Source organism: Lepidochelys olivacea, assembly GCF_965140295.1.
Source record: "Lepidochelys olivacea isolate rLepOli2 genome assembly, chromosome: 25".
Classification (NCBI taxonomy): domain Eukaryota; kingdom Metazoa; phylum Chordata; order Testudines; family Cheloniidae; genus Lepidochelys; species Lepidochelys olivacea.
In genome coordinates, this window is record NC_140435.1 from 3,889,510 (window position 1) to 3,910,544 (window position 21,035).

Genomic DNA, 21,035 nt, shown 5'->3' on the forward strand with positions numbered 1-21,035 from the left:
GCAAAGGAAAATTTGTGGAACATGTCTTTGCTGAAAGAAGTAGTTCCCCTTCATTGTGCATAGTCCTGGATTTTACAGATTAAGGCCTGTATCTTAATCTTTGTCACTTACCAAAAATTTTCCTCCACATTAAGAGATGCCAAGGACAATTGAAATGGAAAGTATCTAAGGCTGCCTTGTTTGGTCTTAGCCAGGAAACTCTTTAGCGGACCTGAATTAAAAATAATTTGCTTGGGTAGTTTAGACAAGGTCTACAAGATTTTAAAACCTTGGTCTAACCAAGGTCAGGCTGTACAATTTAGAGACAATGCACTGGTTAGCAAGGGCTAAGCAGGCTACACTTTGCCCGCCATCAGTAGAAGTTACCAATGCTTCGCTTCCTTCAGAGAAACAAACCTACCCCTATCCTTAAAAACCCACAATAGGCCCCTCAGTCTTCCAGAAGCCCTTCAAGCCAGATAATCTTCAGTTACCAAAAGCCGCCACCACCACGCAAGGTTTTCCAACATGCTAGATACTCCTTAGGTACAGCACAGGGAAGCACTGGTGCCAATAAAAGCTGAGCTTGTGGCCACAGGCAAGATCTCCATGCTCACACTGCTGGGCCTGTTTGCAGTGTTGTTGAGCCATGCTGGTCCTGGCCTATTAGAGAGACAAGGTAGGTAAGGGAATATCTTTTACTGCACCAACTTCTTTTGGGGAAAGAGACAGCCCTGAAGAAGAGGTCAGTGTAGCTCGAAAGCTTGTGTCTTTCCCAAACAGAAGTTGGTCCTATAAAAGATATTCCCTCCCCCCCCTTGTTTTCACTATTAACACCCACAGGACAGCAGGAGTAGGTGGTCCAGCACTACAGTGATGTCACTCAGCAAGCACTCTAGGGCCCTCCCCATTGTCATGCACCAGCAGATGATCTTACACAAGAGGAAGGTGCTTACTGCAATAGTCTTCTCCTTGATTCCACCAACAGGAAGAATCTTTCCAGTTAATGACACCTCTCCAGTCATGGCCACGTTTTGCCTCGCTGGACGATTCATGGCCAATGACAGTAAGGCCGTTATTATGGTACATCCTGCACTTGGCCCGTCCTTGGGAGTCGCTCCCTGGAAAGAGAAAGTCACACTCTGACAATCATTCAAACCAAGCAGAGGCTTGTGTGAAATACTTAGTACTGTCATGATGTACACAGATCTGTAGTAGAGCCCACTTCCACACCTTTGTCACTGCCAGCTTAGTATGGTCAGGGGAACAGAAGCCCAGTTCCAGACTTCAGCAGGTCTCCAGCTTTGCTGTCTGATGCAACATTTGATTTACTGCATAGATGTTTGGCTGTAGCCAGACAGCCGCCCCCCCCTCTCAGACCAGCATTGCTGGAAACACAGGAGGAAGCAGGAACAGGGCACTTAACATATATTCCAGCACAGCCTTTGAAGCTGTGAAAGCACAGGTGTGCTGCTACAATGTGCCTCTGGGAACAGATACACGATTAAGCTCACAGCAGGCAGAGGCCCTGTGACAGACATGGCTCTTAGCCCCTACTAAATAGCATGATGCACACACACCAACATCCTAGGTGGGAAAATATTTACCCTGATAAAAGAAATGTCCAGTAGTCGAAACTTATTGTTTCTCTTCCTTGCAAGTGTAAACTACTCTTGCGAAAGCTGGCATCACCCAGACAGACCAGCCTCAATTTGGCATAAGAAAGGAGAAAGAGAATAAAGGAGTACAGAGGTATAAGTAGGGGACCTACAGCACCATGATTTTTGGAGTGCTTTTCACTATCTATCTGCTGGTCAGAGAAGTGACAGCCTCCCAAGGCTTCTGCAGCTAAGAGGGTCCCTACGCCTTGTCCCTTATTCGTCTTTCCGCGGAATTGAGTGACCGATCCTGGCTTGGCACCGCTGGAATCGAGAGATGCAAGGAGGGTAAGAAGCACCCACACCTGATCTATCTTTAGTGTACACATATTTTGAAATAGAGCTCTATACTTTGTTTTCTTTCTTTGGGATTGTGGCTTCAGTTTTGTAACTTGTTTGTGTGTGTAACATCTCTACATTTAAATAAGTAGGCACTAGCAATTTTGTAACCACATGATTAGAATCTAGCTTAATAAATTTTGGTAACCATTTATGCATAAGCCTGACTTGTTTTCTCTGGTTTACTGTAAAGCAGCCAACACAATTAAAGAACCTCAGCCGTTTTGGCTCTAAAGCCTGGCCATTAGGTGAGAGTACTAAGAGCCTAGCGTTGAGTTGTGCCGCCTCCACGGGGCAAACTCTTGGGGCACCTGTCAGTCAATCCTGGCTGCCCGCTGCGAAGGAGCTCTGAGCTCTAGCAGTTAAAGTCACGGGTGGTTAGGACCTTGGGGCATCCGTCAGCCTAGCCCAGGCTGCCCGCCGCGAAGGGACAGTGCGTCCTAGTGGTTAAAGTCACGGATGGTATAAACGGGCATAGCTGGCACCTCACCAAACATCCTTGGCCGTCGGCTAACATTGGCTGAAATGTCACTGGTGGAATCTTGGATATAGCCCTGCTCAAACATCACGATTGTCTATACAGCTCTAATATTAGCTTCAGTTCTCTCAGCCAGTGGTTTTCTACCTGTGGTCAATGGACCCATGGGAGTCTGCAGACTACATCTAAGATTTCTAAAGAGATCCTCCACCTTCATTCGAAATTCAGAGGTCCACAAATGAAAAAAGGTTGAAAACCTCTGCTCTAAGACATGGGACACTAGGATTAAAGATACCATAGATTCTGGATGTGCTTACAGGTGAATAGTAATCTAGAAACTCAAAGGCATGTAAGCACCTCCTGAAGCACTTCCTTGTATCCTGCATGACATGTCAACACCCGTTTTCCACTGACCCTGCCCAGGAGGTGGGGACAGGCCAGGTCAGGGGCTTTAAAGCTACAGTGACTATACCAGAGAGGGAATAAAGAAGAGCCTAGAGATTAAAAGGCTAGTCCTCAACAGCATTTAGCAAAGGTACAGTGCCAGAAGAGAGAAAGTTACTGTAACTCTGGTTCTTCCAGATGTGTATTCCAAGTAGGTGTGCCTGCGTACCAGTGATTTTTGCCTAGCAGTACCTGTAGAGGGACAGTGTTCACACCTCATGTCTGTAGTCCCTCCGTTATGGAGTTGCCCCTACCCCCATTTTCCTTTGCACCAAGACTCCAATGCAGAAGGGATGGCGGGTGGGTCATGGAATAAACGTCTGCATCATATCTCAAAGAACCACAGTTACAGAAAGTTAACCATTGCTACTTGCTGTCTATTCCAAGTAGGTGACTCACAAGCGGTATCCTTGTAGAGGTGGGGCTTGGTGTCTGTCAGAGTAAGCATCGAAGGTCCACTCTTCCAACCCTAGCATCTGCTCTGGAAGATGCAGTGATAGCATAATGGTCCGTAAAACATATCTATGGACGACCATGTGGCCGCCCTACAGATGTATAATAATGGAAATATCATTAAGGAAGGCTATTGACATTGCCGTATCTGCTGAGGAGACGTTGCCGATGCTATCTCATACACAGTCCTGATACAAGATGTTATTCCTCTAGAGATGGTCTGTGCAGAGAACACTTGTCCCTTCATGTGGTCTGTGAGGTGAAGCATGAAACAATTCAGTTCTGTTCAGATAAAAGGCTAGAGACACCATCTAACATATGGAGGCGCTGTTCCTCTGGGGAGGAAAGTGGCTTAGGGAAGAACACAGGCAAATATTCAGCCTCGTTCAGAAGAAACTGGGAGACAACTTTGGGTGTGGCTAAAGCATTACCTTATCCCTGGAGAACTGCGTGTAAGGAGGCCACACCATCAGGGCCTGCAACTCACCCAGCCTCCTGGCAATGGTGATAGCTATCAAGAATGCAGTTTTCTCAGACAAGAGGGGCAGTGGACAGGAAGCAAGAGGCTCAAATGGAGGCCTCATCAGCGCTGTTAAAACCATGTCCAGACCCCACAAGGGGACAGGCTCTCCGACCAGAGGATGCAGGTGAAGAAATCCTTTCAGAAATCTCATCACCATAGCGTTGGAGAAAACCGATTTCCCTTGGATAGGGGGATGAAACGTGGATACTGCTGCCAAGCGCCAAGCCTAATTTCTGAAGGTACAGCAGGTACTCTAAGATGTCCTGGATGAAAGTCCCTGTTGGACGGGTTCCAAAACACACCAAAATCCTCTTCCACTTCACTAAGTAGGCCGTCCTAGTGAAAGACTTCCTGCTGTTAAGTAGGACCTTTTGGAGAGCCTCTGAACAACACTCTTTCCCCTTGTTCAGCCATGCCAGAAGGTGAACAGAGCTCATCACCATGCTGTGGTCCGTCTGAGGTCGTCAGGATGGAGGAGAAGCAGCATGGGAGGCTGGACTGACAGCAAGGAGATCTGAGAACCAGCACTGTCTTGGTCATGCCAGGGTAATCATGATGAGTCTGGCTTGATCTGCCTTGAGCTTAGCGATGACCTGTGGAATAACTGGAAGAGAAGGGAAGGCATACAGCAGTCGATTGTTAGCTGCAGTGAAAGGCGTCCCCTCCAAGAGCAGAACAGGCAACATTTCCAGTTTTCTCTTGTTGCAAACAGGTCCATTGTGGGGATGTCACCAGTACAAGGACTCCAGAACTGGTGGAGGAAGGTGAATCAACCTGTACAGAGAATGCAGGGCAGAGTGGTAAACTGTCCTGAGCTACATCTGAAGAGGGAGCAGACTTCGACTCCCTCAGGGAACGGATGGCCAGGATCCCCTGGGGGACTAACTTGAAGGGGAAAGGAGTCCAGGAGAGCTGGCTGTATTTCAAGGAACCCCTGTTGAGGTTACAGGGACAAACCATCCCGATGAGTCGAAAGAATAGTAAATATGGCAGGCGACCAGCTTGGCTTAATGGTGAAATCCTAGCGGATCTTAAACATAAAAAAGAAGCTTACAAGAAGTGGAAGGTTGGACATATGACCAGGGAAGAGTATAAAAATATTGCTCGGGCATGTAGGAATGATATCAGGAGGGCCAAATCGCACCTGGAGCTGCAGCTAGCGAGAGATGTCAAGAGTAACAAGAAGGGTTTCTTCAGGTATGTTGGCAACAAGAAGAAAGCCAAGGAAAGTGTGGGCCCCTTACTGAATGAGGGAAGCAACCTAGTGACAGAGGATGTGGAAAAAGCTAATGTACTCAATGCTTTTTTTGCCTCTGTCTTCACTAACAAGGTCAGCTCCCAGACTGCTGCACTGGGCATCACAAAATGGGGAACAGATGGCCAGCCCTCTGTGGAGATAGAGGTGGTTAGGGACTATTTAGAAAAGCTGGACGTGCACAAGTCCATGGGGCCGGACGAGTTGCATCCGAGAGTGCTGAAGGAATTGGCGGCTGTGATTGCAGAGCCATTGGCCATTATCTTTGAAAACTCGTGGCAAACCGGGGAAGTCCCGGATGACTGGAAAAAGGCTAATGTAGTGCCAATCTTTAAAAAAGGGAAGAAGGAGGATCCTGGGAACTACAGGCCAGTCAGCCTCACCTCAGTCCCTGGAAAAATCATGGAGCAGGTCCTCAAAGAATCAATCCTGAAGCACTTGCATGAGAGGAAAGTGATCAGGAACAGCCAGCATGGATTCACCAAGGGAAGGTCATGCCTGACTAATCTAATCGCCTTTTATGATGAGATTACTGGTTCTGTGGATGAAGGGAAAGCAGTGGATGTATTGTTTCTTGACTTTAGCAAAGCTTTTGACACTGTCTCCCACAGTATTCTTGTCAGCAAGTTAAGGAAGTATGGGCTGGATGAATGCACTATAAGGTGGGTAGAAAGCTGGCTATATTGTCGGGCTCAACGGGTAGTGATCAATGGCTCCATGTCTAGTTGGCAGCCGGTATCAAGTGGAGTGCCCCAAGGGTCGGTCCTGGGGCCGGTTTTGTTCAATATCTTCATTAATGATCTGGAGGATGGTGTGGATTGCACTCTCAGCAAATTTGCAGATGATACTAAACTGGGAGGAGCGGTAGATACGCTGGAGGGGAGGGATAGGATACAGAAGGACCTAGACAAATTGGAGGATTGGGCCAAAAGAAATCTGATGAGGTTCAATAAGGATAAGTGCAGGGTCCTGCACTTAGGACGGAAGAACCCAACGCACAGCTACAGACTAGGGACCGAATGGCTAGGCAGCAGTTCTGCGGAAAAGGACCTAGGGGTGACAGTGAACGAGAAGCTGGATATGAGTCAGCAGTGTGCCCTTGTTGCCAAGAAGGCCAATGGCATTTTGGGATGTATAAGTAGGGGCATAGCGAGCAGATCGAGGGACGTGATCGTTCCCCTCTATTCGACATTGGTGCGGCCTCATCTGGAGTACTGTGTCCAGTTTTGGGCCCCACACTTCAAGAAGGATGTGGATAAATTGGAGAGAGTCCAGCGAAGGGCAACAAAAATGTTTAGGGGTCTAGAACACATGAGTTATGAGGAGAGGCTGAGGGAGCTGGGATTGTTTAGCCTGCAGAAGAGAAGAATGAGGGGGGATTTGATAGCTGCTTTCAACTACCTGAAAGGGGGTTCCAAAGAGGATGGCTCTAGACTGTTCTCAATGGTAGCAGATGACAGAACGAGGAGTAATGGTCTCAAGTTGCAGTGGGGGAGGTTTAGATTGGATATTAGGAAAAACTTTTTCACTAAGAGGGTGGTGAAACACTGGAATGCGTTACCTAGGGAGGTGGTAGAATCTCCTTCCTTAGAGGTTTTTAAGGTCAGGCTTGACAAAGCCCTGGCTGGGATGATTTAACTGGGAATTGGTCCTGCTTCGAGCAGGGGGTTGGACTAGATGACCTTCGGGGTCCCTTCCAACCCTGGATATTCTATGATATCCTATGGTTTGAAGGCTAGAAGAAGGGGTTCAGGAAAGATTTCTTTCACGATGCAATCCCCATCAAGTATGGGCTGTAACTGTTTGAGGATATTCTGTATGGGGGTGGTAAGTGGTGTGCAGTCAGTGCTCCCCCCCCCATATTGAAGCAAGTTTTTTTTGAGTGTCCTTGTGTGACACTCTCCTCAGAGCAACCAGCACCATGAGCCACCATGTTATCTCTCTGCCTTAGCAAGAGAGCTTTGCTGGAGCCTCGACTGTGAGACAGCTCCTGGCCATCCCAGTCTGTCTGCCTCACCAGCCAACTCCTCAAGACTCTGAAACCAGTGCAAACCTTGTCTTGCAGGTAACATTCAGTGAACCACAGTCCCAGAGTTTCCCAGGCCTGTCTCCCTGCAGTGTCTAGTCCCTCTCACTGGACACTCACAGCTATTAAGTTCACTGCCTCCAAAGAGAAGTGCACACCTTGTTCCTGGGTTAAATCTTGCAGTTTGCAAGCAGAGCTCAGGGTCTGAGGATAGCACAAGTATCTTCTCTCTCAAGCACGGTCCTGGCCCCATTACCATAGTATCTGTGCGCCTCCTGCTATCTTCACAGCCTGCCTTGGAGGTAGAAAGTGCTATTATCCCCACCGTGCAGACTGGGAGCAAGGCAGAGACACAGGGTAACACTAAGGAACATCTGCACAGCCTGTGGCAGTGAGCCCCCCAGCCTGGATCAACAGACTCTGGCCAGCAGGACTTGAGCTAACCCACTAAAACCAGCTGTGTAGAGGGCACAATGAGGTTCTGGCTCAGGCTGAAGCTGGGGCTCTGCAACCTATCCCCTTCCCTGCACTCCAGCCTGTGCTGCAACGTCTACACAGCTAGTTCTAAGCCAGCCAGTGTGAGTCCCGCAAGTCTGAGTCTGTCACCCAGGCGGGGTGGCTCGCTGCTGCGGGCAGCGTACACATACCTAGTGTGAGTTAGAGGCCTATGAGGATGGAAGTTTTACCAATATGACCTTGCCCAGCTCACTTTCCCAGGGACTCCGGTGGAGCAGGGAATTGAATCCGGGTCTCCTAGTTCTCAGGCTACCACTTATCCAAAGTGGAAGTCATTTCACCTCTGTGCCTGGGTTTCCCCATCTACCCAACAGGGGCAATACTGCCTCAAAAAATGCTCCAAGATCCCGGCTAAAGAGCAGTGTGCATAGTATCACCTCGCCATGTGCTTGCTGAGGAAAGGAGCTGGCAGCAAAGGTCATGTGAATATCTTCCGGAGTTGCCAGGAAAAATGTCATTTTTTAATTTACTCAGGTATTGCTGCTGAAAGCAGGTTTTCTACACAGTGCATGCAACTGGGCTAAGAGGCTCTACCTCTAAATGCCAGCTCTACCTGTCTAGGTCCTTATACAGCCCCCATGGACCCAGGGTCTCTTTACCTCTGGCACATGCAAGTGGATGTGGGAGGTCACCAGAAAGTCATTGGTGGGTTCCTTCTGCATCAGGAAAGCTCGAGCAAACGTGTAAGCTATTTTGGCGCTCTCCTTCATCACATCTCCCAGTTGGCCTGTTATTTCAAGGGACCCATCCTTGTTTTCCTTGTCTTTGGGTCGCCGCAGGGACGTTTCAATAAATAGAGTGGAACCTCCTATAAAAAAAAAGAATATAGGAATCTTTAGAAAAGTCCAACAAGAACCAGACTAGTGTGCTGTTAATTGGTTGGATAAATTAGTTAAAAAAAAAAAACCATCCTGACACTTTAATGACAGTCTCAGTCAGCAGTTCAATCGGACCCAGTAAGCCACCAGAACACTTGCAACTCCTACCCAATGCAAATAGCATTCCGAGCAGCGCTCTCAGGCATTTTGGAGCCAACAGGAAAAAGGTCTGATGGGTACACATTGCTTCCTTTACAATCTCAAAGTGCTTTATTCTAAAACGCTTTTCTGAAAAAAACATTTACTTGTTGAACCCATCAGGCCTATTTGTAACCTGTAACACAGATACTGCCTGCATTTTCCTCTGAAGAATTCATGCCACTTGGACAGGTCCAGGCAGCCCTGCTTTTCAATCCTACAGATATTTAAGCACCTCCACACCACCCTCACGATCTTACTGATTTTTCCTGCTTAGCCCTTCTAGGAGCTTCAGTTCCATAACCCGCTGTCAATCAGGGAATACACTAGGGCAGAAACAGAAACATTCCAGCTCCCAGAAGCAGCTTGTGCCCACCACTCCATATTCATTTTGGTGAATATTTTCCCCTGAACATAAAGCGCTCTGGGTTATCAGGAACCCCCTCTGACAGAACACTAGTGTGCAGCAGCAGTCTTCAGATGAGGCAAGAGGGCCAGCACATATGCTACTTGCACTCAAACCAGGAAGCAAGTGAGACACAGTACATATGCCATGGTGCACCATCCTTGTGTACCTAGGTAGCACATCGTGCTGCTGGAAGATAACGGGCTCGTGTATGCATGCCTACAAAAGTCTTTACATTCAGAATTAGTGCCTCCCACAATATGAAGCCTTGGAGAAGAAGCACACTGGCTTGAAGCCAAGAGGGGTCTGATATCAGCTTTCAGCAGAGAACAAGTCAGGAGCTAAACTAGCCACAGGGGGGAGTTTCAGTAATGCTAATAAGGTTCTCTCATTGGACCAAGAGGGGACATTTTACTTCCTCTCCTGCACAGCTGCTTTCAGAGAAAAGGCATGGAAACTTCAGAGGAGCAGTAATTCAGCTCCCCAGCTGCTGCTCTCCATTCAGCACCAGTAACTCTGCCTAACTGGCGAAAAGGAAGTGAGTTTCTCCTGGAAGCATGATCACCCATGACAAATGCCCACCTTGCTAATCCCGCATTGATTCTGCTGCAGCTGCATCTTACCCATAGCTGTCCAGGCCAGGCCCATCACCACTCCAGGAGGAGTGAGGTCATACATCCGATCCACAGTGAAGATGGGCTTGCCAACGAAGTCCTGCAAGTTTTCAGGGGTTACCTCAACTGTGTCTGCTTCTCCACTGACAATCTTATAGGCAGATTTCCTTAATACCTGTGCAAGAGAGTGATTAGTTACTGCAGAAAGCTGCCAAGGCAGAAAGCACACAGAGGAGGAACTTGACATTCACAGCACCCTCACCTTCTCCACCTGCTTCTGCAGGTTCCTCACTCCACTCTCCCTGCAGTACTGCTTGATGAGAACAGTCAGCACATCTGATGAGATCTTGGTCTTGGTTTCATCCAAACCACTCAGGACACGTGCTTGAGGGACCAAATACCTCTGAAAGACATCAACCACCATGTGTTCTCCCCACAACTGAATGCTTGGTCATCCCATTTCACCCAACTTCATTCTGATCAATGAATGCTTTCTAGACATGCCTAGGACTTGTCTCCAGTGGAAATCCAGTATTATCCAGTTGGGAGTGCAGGTCTCTTTTGGACCTGTTCCCTTGAACACTGGACTCAAGTTGACTGGTTGTGCAGAACAGGTTTACGCTGCTGAAATACTGTTTTCTTTCGTTTGATGAGGTAGCTTCTCACCTCTGCAATTGCAAGTTTCTCTTGTGCGACATATCCTGACACATTGATCATTTCCATTCTGTCCCGCAATGGCTCTGGGATGGTGTCTGTCACATTGGCGGTACAAATAAAGAGCACCTGAATATGACAAGACAAGCCTGGTTAGGTGTTTCTCATGGGCATGCTGCTTCACTTTACTCTAACCTCAAGTTCTATCCCTCTACTGTTAGGAAGTCAGATTCCAGAGCAAGCTGTTCTCTGCCCCCAAGTCAATTAGTCATACAGTGGGAAGTCAGAATGCTCTGATGTGACCATGGGGAAGTGGCATTTGCCACTGTAACTAGAGAACAGGGACCTCAGCAGCAGCATGTGGAAGAAACCCAGATGAACATCCACACTGAAAGTCTCCCTTGCAGCAATTCGGAAAGCAATTACGTAGGCAGGGCACTAACATTCTGTTGCTGAGAGCAAGCCCCGCTTTGGCCAGTTAGAAGTGGAAGAGAAGGCCCCATGCTCACTAGCTGGCAGATGATGTTACGACAGCAGCATACAGCTGGCTCCCAATCCAAGGTCAGGCCCTCATAGGAATGGAATGTTTTCAGTACAGTGTGTATAGGTTTGGACTGCAATCAACTCCAGTTAAAAAGACTTATGTGGAACCCCCCCGTGTCTCAATTACATCTCCCTGGGCACAGGGAGTGTGTTCTATCCTACCACCTTGCTCACTGAATCCTCAGCAGTTTTAATGGCTGGGGCATCTGAATAGATTTGTAAGCTTCCATCTTAAACACCCAATGGAACGATACCTTTGATAAATCGACAGGAACATCAAGGTAATGATCCAAGAAGTTAGAGTTCTGTTCTGGGTCCAGCAGCTCTAGAAGGGCTGAGGATGGGTCACCTTGATAGCCTCGCCCAATTTTATCCACCTACAAGTGACAGAAGAATTTAAGAAAATGTAGTAGCATGAAAAGCTTCTTACCAGGATTCATTTTTACTGCAAAGATTTGAGTGCATTTGTTCATGACGAGCAGCTGTTTCACACCCCTGCTCCACCAGAGTGTGCTTCTTCACAAAGACCACCTTACTCAGGTGCACCCACGCAGCAGCACCCTGTCCCCATAGCCTCTAGGAACTAGCATGCTTGGCAAGAAATGGGGTGGTTGTTAGTACTCACAGGACAAAAGTTGTACAGAGGTGACCCAGGTTGGCTTCTAAAGTGTCGAGGAATCAAAACGTGTGACAACAGCAGATCAAGAGCGGCTGCTTACAGCAGCCCTGTATCTTTCTTTGAAAGAAGTGTCTGCTTTTATGGACTAATGCAACATCACACTGCCAAGTGCAAGATTTGTCATCAACACCATCTGAAATTGTGTCAGGGTCAGTGATGGTTTTATCTTGACTTTATTATACTGCAACTTTATGCACAGTTTGCCTTCTTGAAATATTTTTTCATGCTAGTGGAAAGTGTTGGGTTGACAGCCCAGAGTCCTATAACTGCCTGTGAATCAAGATCAGCACAGATGGTGACAGTTCTGCAGAAAAGGACCTAGGGGTTACAGTGGACGAGAAGCTGGATATGAGTCAACAGTGTGCCCTTGTTGCCAAGAAGGCCAATGGCATTTTGGGATGTATAAGTAGGGGCATTGCCAGCAGATCAAGGGACGTGATCTATCTCCAGTTTTGGGCCCCACACTACAAGAAGGATTTGAAAAAACTGGAAAGCGTCCAGTGGAGGACAACAAAAATGATTAGGGGTCTGGAACACATGACTTATGAGGAGAGGCTGAGGGAACTGGGATTGTTTAGTCTGCGGAAGAGAAGAATGAGGGGGGATTTGATAGCTGCTTTCAACTACCTGAAAGGGGGTTCCAAAGAGGATGGATCTAGACTGTTCTCAGTGGTAGCAGATGACAGAACGAAGAGTAACGGTCTCAAGTTGCAGTGGGGGAGATTTAGGTTGGATATTAGGAAAAACTTTTTCACTAGGAGGGTGGTGAAGCACTGGAATGGGTTACCTAGGGAGGTGGTGGAATCTCCTTCCTTAGAAGTTTTTAAGGTCAGGCTTGACAAAGCCCTGGCTGGGATGATTTAGCTGGGGATTGGTCCTGCTTTGAGCAGGGGGTTGGACTAGATGACCTCCTGAGGTCCCTTCCAACCCTGATATTCTGTGATTCTATGAAATTAAGCTTCTTACCCCTCATGCCACTGCCTTAAATCCAACCTAAAGGAATTTCCCCCCCCATACCCCCACTAGGGCCAGAAGGAAAATTGGGGTTTTGTGCCCATTCACCCCCTATGCGGAGTCATAGAATCACAGAATATCAGGGTTGGAAGGGAGTCTGCCATTTGGTTTAACTGTCTCAGTGCCTAAGTGAGTTAGGAGCCCAAACCGCACTGAAAGTCAACAGGACTTAATTTCCAAAGTTACCCTTGGAGTTTCCCTGCAGCCTGGGGAAGAGCCAGGAGAAAGATCAATACATCACCTCATCAATCAGGATCAGGGGGTTTTCTGTCTTGGTCTTTTTTAGGCACTGGATTATTTTCCCTGGCATTGCTCCAACGTACGTCCTCCTGTTTTATGAGAGACCATATTCATAGAAGATGGATAGGATAGTGCACATATCAGATAACATATCATGCAGTTGAGGGAATAATCTGCTTAAGAGGTAGCTGTGCGTAATAAACCCACATGCTTGATTCTACACGGTGTCCATATTATGTTCCTTCACCATCCTTAGAGGTTTTTAAGGCCCAGCTTGACAAAGCCCTGGTTGGGATGATTTAGTGGGTGTTGGTCCTGCTTTGAATAGGGGACTGCACTAGATGACCTCCTGAGGTCTCTTCCAACCCTAATATTCTATGATTCTAAGATACGAAGCCTGTCAAAGCCAAGATACATGAATGCTGTGTCCTAGCACAGGTTGGACCATATCTCTATACCCAACTGGTTTTGAGTGTTGTGTCCAAAACCAAGATAAGAAAAGCAGAGAACAAAAGAACAAATTAAGGAACTATTATGAACAGGTGAGTTGGATTTTAGTGGCTGGTAGTCATACTATAAATACTACTAACCGAAATGCGTATCAATGAAGCAGGGTGGGTGAGGAAATATCTTATTGGTCCAACTTCTGTTGGTGAGAGATACAAGCTTTCAGAAGTTGGTCCAATAAAAGATATTACCTCACCCCTATATCCTTGAAGTGCACCATCTTTAGAAAGTGAACACACTGCGAGAATTTGCTTCCTAAAAGAGGGTCTGTATGTCTCCATTTTGTATTGTTCTGCTTTGTCTTTATGCAATACATTTGGCTATGTTTGGTCTTGAACATTTTAAAGAATGAACTGCAAATGTAGTCAAACAATTGGCTACATCCTTTAGTCAACAGCATAGAGTAATTGGAAAGGTATTTGGGGCAAAGTTATAGAACAACCAGAGAGGAGCAGAGAGCATGATGTACTTTTTAAAAAGAAATTCATTTTTAATTAAAAAAAAGAAAAGGAGTACTTGCGGCACCTTAGAGACTAACAAATTCATTTGAGCATGAGCTTTCGTGAGCAGCAGCTCACTTCATCAGATGCATCACGAAAGCTTATGCTCAAATAAATTTGTTAGTCTCTAAGGTGCCACAAGTACTCCTTTTCTTTTTGTGGATACAGACTAACACAGCTGCTACTCTGAAACAGTCATTTTTAATTGATGTTTGTTTATTTTAAAATCCTGCCCAAGTCATCACTTTAATAGCTTCCAAAGACAAATCTTCTACTATATCCATAGGATCCCGCTCTTGACTATGGGAATTTAAATTACATGCACATTTCATCATCAACTAGGTCACTGTAAAGGTTGATAAAAACTCGTTGGGGTGGGAAATGCTTGAGTTAAACTGACCTGTGTCCTTTGATTTCTGCCACATCAGTCATTCCTCCAACACTGAAGCGGAAATACTCTCGGTTTAAGGCTCTAGCGATGGAGCGGGCAATGCTGGTCTTGCCAACCCCTGGAGGGCCATAAAAACAAAGAATCTTCCCTTGGGTTGATCCTCGCAGCTGGCTGACTGCTATGAATTCCTGATGAACAGAAGATGCATTACAGGTTAAGTACTGGGCAGCCACACATTCAACCAGGAGAAAAAGAACATCACAGTTACACTGAGGAAGTTTTTCACTAATGCAGGGCTGGAGGACTGTACCCGACACCAATTATACCCAAGGAGATAGGTAAAAAATAGCTCCTCCAATTAACCTAGAAGGAGAGGGCTGGTAAAGATCCTACGGCACATCCTCTCCTGGCTGGGGCACACCAGGCTCCCATGGGGCAATGAGCTGACAGCTATATTTGGAGTCTATGACTTAGGAAGTGGGATTCTGTGCCTCTCTCCTACCCTCACTAGTTCTTACCTGCCTCTCCCAGTCAGTGTGCACTCCACCCCTACTGTTCAGTGTTCCTGAACTACTTCCCCGTTGTTAGAGAGAGAGAGAGAGAAAAAACACACACGTCACAATTGCTTGCCTCTGCTACAAAATGAAACTGGACCAATACTTGCACGTTTCACTCTGCAGGACATAGCTCTTGTCAGTTTCACCCAGTTGCAGGAGCATGGTTCTCTGGTTTCTAGCAAGTTGCTGTAACAGATGGCAGCTGCACAGAGTGTGGGCCTGTGCGTCCACAACAGGCTGGAGCAGCATGCCTCTAAGTGGTTTGAGGTTGTCTGAGCACAGGATACCCCAGATAGTCAGGGCCAGATTAACCTTTTGTGGGCCCCCATGGAGGCAACGGAGCACGGTGTGGGGAGGTCAGTTCCTGGAGCGAGGGGCCAGCCAGGGGCAATGGGGCATGGCAGGGGCAGAAGAAGCCCTGCTCCTCCCAATGCGAGGGCACTATTTACAAACTGGCAGTTGCCAGACGCACAGTGGCCTACCTGGCACTGTGCTGCCAGCATGCCCCTTCCCCTTGGGGGCAGGCCCATGCCACACCACACATCCCCCCTGCCCAACATCCCCCAACTCGATATGGCCAGAGGCCCCCCAGATCCATCCACAAATGCACAGCGCCCTGCACAACACCACCCCTGCCCACAGCCCCACCACAACTGCCCAGCACCCCCCACTCCCTAGTGCCCCAACACACAGATCTTCCCTGCCCCTTCACAGCCCAGCACCTCCCCAGTCTCCCCCAGACCCACTCCCCAAGCCCTGCCTCCCAGCTGCACTCACTGGCCCTCCTGGGAGGTGACTGTTTGCCAGGCTGAGCCGGCAGTGCAGCCAGGGCTGGTCCCAGAGCCAGGAATCACTCCAGCCCCTCGGGAGTGGCACATTCAGCAAGGTCAGGACCTGCCCCGACAGGGTCCCTCAAGACGCACTTGACTGGAGGGGCCCAGCCATGCCTTCCACACTGTTCCCCCCCAACCCCACCCCCGGCTGGGACTGGTCAGGCTTCTGCACCAGTCCCAGGCGGCTCAGCTCCGGGGAGACAGGTGGGGCCCCACAGGGAAGCAGACACTGCCCGGAGCCGGAGGTGCACTGCAGTCCGGCCAGGGGGCAGAGAGGAGCCCTCAGCCAGCTGCCGGGCAGGCCGAGAGGAGCAAGTGGTGGGCGGGGGGGAGCCAGCGGGGTCTCGGGGCGCAGTGCAAGTGGAGCAGGCCAGGGCCCCTTCTGAGCATGGGCCCAGCTCCATGGAGCCACTGGGGCCATTGTGAACCCGGCACTGCAGATAGTTACGGTATATACCATCCTTGCCCTACAATCTGAAGTCCACCCTATGAGTGAAACCTCAACTGCCCCGGCAGACATGGTAACACTCTATTCTTTCTGAGAAGGCAGAGCACTGTGAGGATGCAGTACAAGAAACTGTCAGACTGTGTCCTCACAAAGGCAAAAGTCTCATTTAGGGCAGGCTGAGACACCACCAGCTAGCTGCTCCTGGCTTATGCTCAGCCACTTCAACCTGCTCTGCACAGACGACCCCATAGTTACCCTTTGTCCCAGAGAGAGACCTTAAGATAAGTGTTCACCCATGCCCTTCAGTGCTCTGTCATGCATGCTACCAGTGTGCAACCAGGGCAAGAATAGCCACTGCGCTCTTCTGCTTACACAATCCATGTAACTCAGTGCAGAAAAAATGCGTCTGCACCTATCCTCATATCAGCATGTGAGCTGTGGCTACCTGATGCAAGTAGCCCCTGCACCAATCAATACAGCCACCCTAATACTGTGCAGTGCAGTTGGAGTGCATGCAGATGAATGACAATGCAATTCTGTGGGACACAGCACAACACAAAAAATGGCACACTTACATAGTTCTCTCTCATGTCTGCTTATTATAGGGCAGCCTTGCTGAAACATACCTACAGTATGTCCCCAGCAGCTTTTTCCAGCTGCAGGAAGTAGCTAAGGTGGAAGGGCAGCCTGGTGTGTACCTTAAGCTCTGTGTTTCCTGGATTTTAGAGGGTTAAATATAGATGTACTCTACATTCTGGAAGGGTATGTGGCACGGCTGGTAAACCTGAACTCTGCATTAATGAAGCTTCTGGGCAATGAATAAATGTTAATCAGGAAACTATTCCCTACAGCGTTTGCTCATTTGCTCAGCCCCACCCCGTGGCAAAATGGTACACAGTGGTTTGAAATCAGAAGAACAACCTTTTAGGTCAGTGGTTCTCAAACTTTTCCAGTTGTCGCCACCACCACCGCTCCCCACCCCCCTTACCAGTAACGGAATCTGTCTGCACCCACCTTCCATTACTGCACAGCCAAGGCTTCCTCAAGAGCAGAGCCTGGGCTGAAGGCGGAGATGAGGGTGGAACTGGGGATGGGGGAGGAGCTGGTCTGGGTGTGGAGAGCAGATGAGGGCAGAGCTGGTCTGGGGGTGGAACTGGGCCTGGAGATAGAACGGGACCGGAACTGGTCTGGGGACAGAGCAGGGCTGGAAGTGTGGCACCCCCTCCCCACCCCCTAAGGGGACTGGATCCAGTCCTGCCACATGCCCCCCCCGAATGTTCCTCTGCGCCCCCCTAGGGGAATGCGCCCCACACTTTGAGAACCACGGTTTTAGATGTCAATGACAATTCAATAGAGGTGGGACAAAAATCTTGGGTTTGAGACCATTGAAAGTAATAAGCAAACTACCCTTATGAAGACAGAGCCACTAAAATACGCTGCCACCCATCCTACACCACCACAAGGCTCATGTATCTCCCCCATTAGACACATCAGGAAACAAACTGTAAAGAGAGCCATGAGCCAGGCTGCACAATGCCACCTAGAATGGCATATGCTGCCTTACCAGAATTCGCTTCTTGACGTCATCCATTCCATAGTGATCCTCCTCCAGAACTGCCTGGGCTCTGGTCAGATCCAGGTTCTCCTCGCTGCATTTACCCCAGGGGATGGATGTCAGCCAATCCAAGTAGTTCCGGGTAACACTGGCAGCAGCAAACAATCAGAACAGTCAACATCATAAAAAGCCAACACACCAGTGAAAGAGAAAGTTTCATTAAGACGAATGGGATTTAACCTGGGCTCATGGGGGGCACAGGGGAAAAAGGATGGAATGTCGTATCAGCTTTGTCACAGGCAGAATGAGTAACTACCCCTAGGCTACTGTTGCAACATTGTTTTGAAAAATACGAACACCTCCATTTGCAGAAGATCTTCGACATCTGGCAGGGTACAAGCCCTTGGATTAGGAAAGGTCTTTTCTTTGTCACCTGAAATTCTGTTCAGGTTTGGCTGAAACAAACTGTTGAAAACTGACCCTCTCTTTGGCAGCCTCCCAAAATGGCGGCTCCACATGAACCTTCTGAGGCTGGGCTAACACTGCCCCTGGAGGAGCAGCGACGGGCACTGTCCTAGCAATGCCTGAGAGGAGCTGCCAGTGCAGATCCAGAGGGAATGGGGAAAGTTGCCAGGCTGGGCTTCCCCTGACCAAGCACCCCTAGCTACTGGGGAGGGGAGAGAAAGTCACAGCACCTCCTCCATTCCCCCGACCCCAACGGCCCACCCCACTCCTTCCGGAATAATAGGTTTCTCCTGCTGCCAGTTAACGCAGTTAGTCCTGTAGCTCAAGTGGTAACGATCTATACTGCTGCAGGTACTGACGATTCACAGTTCAAACCTGGCTGACAATGCATGATGGGGAGTGAGAGCTGTGACAGTTGCAAGTAAAAGTTTGGGTTCCCCCCCATAAGAACACACACATAGGAAAGTACAAAATATATTTTTAAAAAACATTATTTAGATGGCAAAGGCAAGTTCTCAAAAGTTAGGAAACTTTCCCTGGCCCCTGCAACAGTAAATCTGCACCCTTGTGGTAGGCTCCACACAGTTTAACGACATAGTCACATCCTATTTTCCCCGCAGGACCCCTGCCTCATTCAGCAAGTGGGACAGAATCACAAGAGGCAGATTTCAAGTTGCACAAGCAAACTGAGTCTGCCATTTCCTAATTTTAAAGTGCTTGATTCTGCAACCTGAAGAATATTCATTGAACACTTGTAACAGTTTATATATTAATGTTCCATACGTTTTCTTATAGGTGGGACGGGCAGCACCACCTACAGGTGAGTCGCATCAAACGTGCATTTAACTTACGCAAATTCAACTATACACGCTTGGCAAAAAAAAAAAAAAAAAAAGACAAACAACAAGATACCTGTAAATAGTGCGGGTGATTCCGCCCACCATTCCATCAATGAGCATATGCCCCGGAGTGAGCATGAGAAGGGAGACGTGAATCTGCTGTTTCCTCAGTCGGTCTCAGTTCCCACGTGCCTCTCATAGTGTGAGCATCTCACCGCACTGAGTGGGATTCTAGTGTTTAAAGATACTGTACGTATTTTTTGTACAACATGGCCCCTAAACGCAAGCCAACTACTTCATCTGGTGCTCAACCAAAGAAACAGCAATCTGTTCCAACGCCGGAGGAAAAACTGGCTGTGTTGGACTTATTGAGAGACGGTATGTTGGTCTCCAACATGGCGCATAAATATGGCCGCAACAAATCTAGCATCCGTGCCATCAAGATTAGAGAGAGAGAAATTTGTCAAGCTATGGCATCAAGTGCTTCAATAACTGCTAAGGTGACGAGCCAGGTGTGTGTAAGACTTTAGTGAAGACTGAAAAGGCATTAAACTTATGGCTGGAAGACACAAACTGTAAACATGTGCCTATCGATGGCAACATGTTGCGAGAAAAGGCTCTTAGCCTCTACACGCTGTTCAAACCTCCTGCCGAAGAGGGACAGCCTTCTGATGAGAAGGAATTCAAAGCCAGCCAAGGTTGGCTTAACAGTTTTAGGAACTGCTTCAACCTCAAAAACATGCCGACTCCTGGTGAAGCTGCATCTGCCAATGAAGAGGCAGCAAAAGCCTACCCTGAACAATTAAAGAAAATCATAGAAGAAGAGGGCTAACTTCCGGAACAAGTTTTTAATGCTGACGAGACTGGACTCTTCTGGAAAAAAAATGCCCAACTGCACTTACACTTCGAAATCAGAAAGACAAGCCCCTGGCTTCAAAGCAGCTAAAGACCGTGTGACTGGGTTGTTTTGTGGCAGTGCAGCTGGGCATTTAATAAAGCCGGGCTTGCTCTACAGGGCTGCAAATCCCCATGCCCTAAAAGGCAAAAACAAAAATCTCCTGCCTGTGTTCTGGCAATCAAATAAAAAGGCTTGGGTGAGGGCAGCATTATTTCTGGATTGGTTCCACAAGTGTTTCATTCCGGAGGTCAAGTGGTACCTTGAAGAGAAAGGACTGGAAAGTGTTGCTGATCGTAGACAATGCTCCTGGCCACCCTGCGGCACTCCAGTTTGCGCATGACATTGAAGTCGTCTTTCTCCCCCCCAGTACCACCTCCATCCTCTCAACCAAGACGTGATTCGCTGTTTCAAGGCCACGTACACAAGGCTTACGTTCTCACGGATAAGTAGCGCCATGGATGCTGATTAATGTGATGGCGTGTTGCAAGTCCTTCAACATTGCCGATTGCATCACTTATATTAAACAGGCAATGGATGCAATCAAGCCTGAAACAGTCAACGCATGTTGGCGAAACATATGGAAAAAAATGTGTGAATGATTTTAAGGGTTTCCCAACAATTGACAAAGAAGTGAAACGCATTGTTCAGGTGGCCAGGCAAGTGGGTGGTGATGGCTTCGTCGACATCCTTGAGAAAGAAATTGAAGAATTAATTGAGGGCCAAAGAGAAACATTGACTAACAAAGAGTTAGAGGAACTGATAAAATCGTCTACAGAAAACGAAGATGACGACGATGAACAGGAAGAGCCAGCAAGTTGGACTCTTCATCAATTTGCTGAAGTGTTCCAAGCAGCGAAACACCTGAATGATTTAATTTCTGAATACGATCCCTCTATGGAACGAAGCCTGAAAATCACATGTAGTATTATGGACTATTTGAGACCGTACCAAGAAATGTTTGAGCAGCTCAAGAGACAACAGCGACAGTTGCCGATCACCATGTTTTTCAAGGAAAAACAACCAGCTGCAGATGAGCCTACGCAATCAACTTCAAGCTGAACCAGAGCCACCCACTTCGTCTACGACTCGCTCTCCGCCACTGCCGTCTTCTGGATCGACATCAAGCCCTGACGACCCCCAGTAATTAAAAATACAGTACTGTAAAATTATATTTTGCGTATGTACTCTTTATTATATACTGTACA

General features: G+C 48.0%; 1 protein-coding gene across 1 annotated transcript in view; it reads right to left on the reverse strand.

Moving 5' to 3' along the window:
• LONP1 (lon peptidase 1, mitochondrial) overlaps positions 1–21,035 on the reverse strand; it is a 51,239-nt gene that overhangs the window by 442 nt on the left and 29,762 nt on the right. The window contains exons 9-17 of the mRNA XM_084614178.1: positions 17,638–17,776; positions 14,245–14,423; positions 12,839–12,926; positions 11,159–11,281; positions 10,374–10,490; positions 9,970–10,110; positions 9,717–9,882; positions 8,271–8,479; positions 936–1,100 (exon numbers count right to left, since the gene is read on the reverse strand). Coding sequence (XP_084470304.1) covers positions 936–1,100; positions 8,271–8,479; positions 9,717–9,882; positions 9,970–10,110; positions 10,374–10,490; positions 11,159–11,281; positions 12,839–12,926; positions 14,245–14,423; positions 17,638–17,776 — 1,327 coding nt within the window. The remainder of the gene's footprint in view (positions 1–935; positions 1,101–8,270; positions 8,480–9,716; positions 9,883–9,969; positions 10,111–10,373; positions 10,491–11,158; positions 11,282–12,838; positions 12,927–14,244; positions 14,424–17,637; positions 17,777–21,035) is intronic.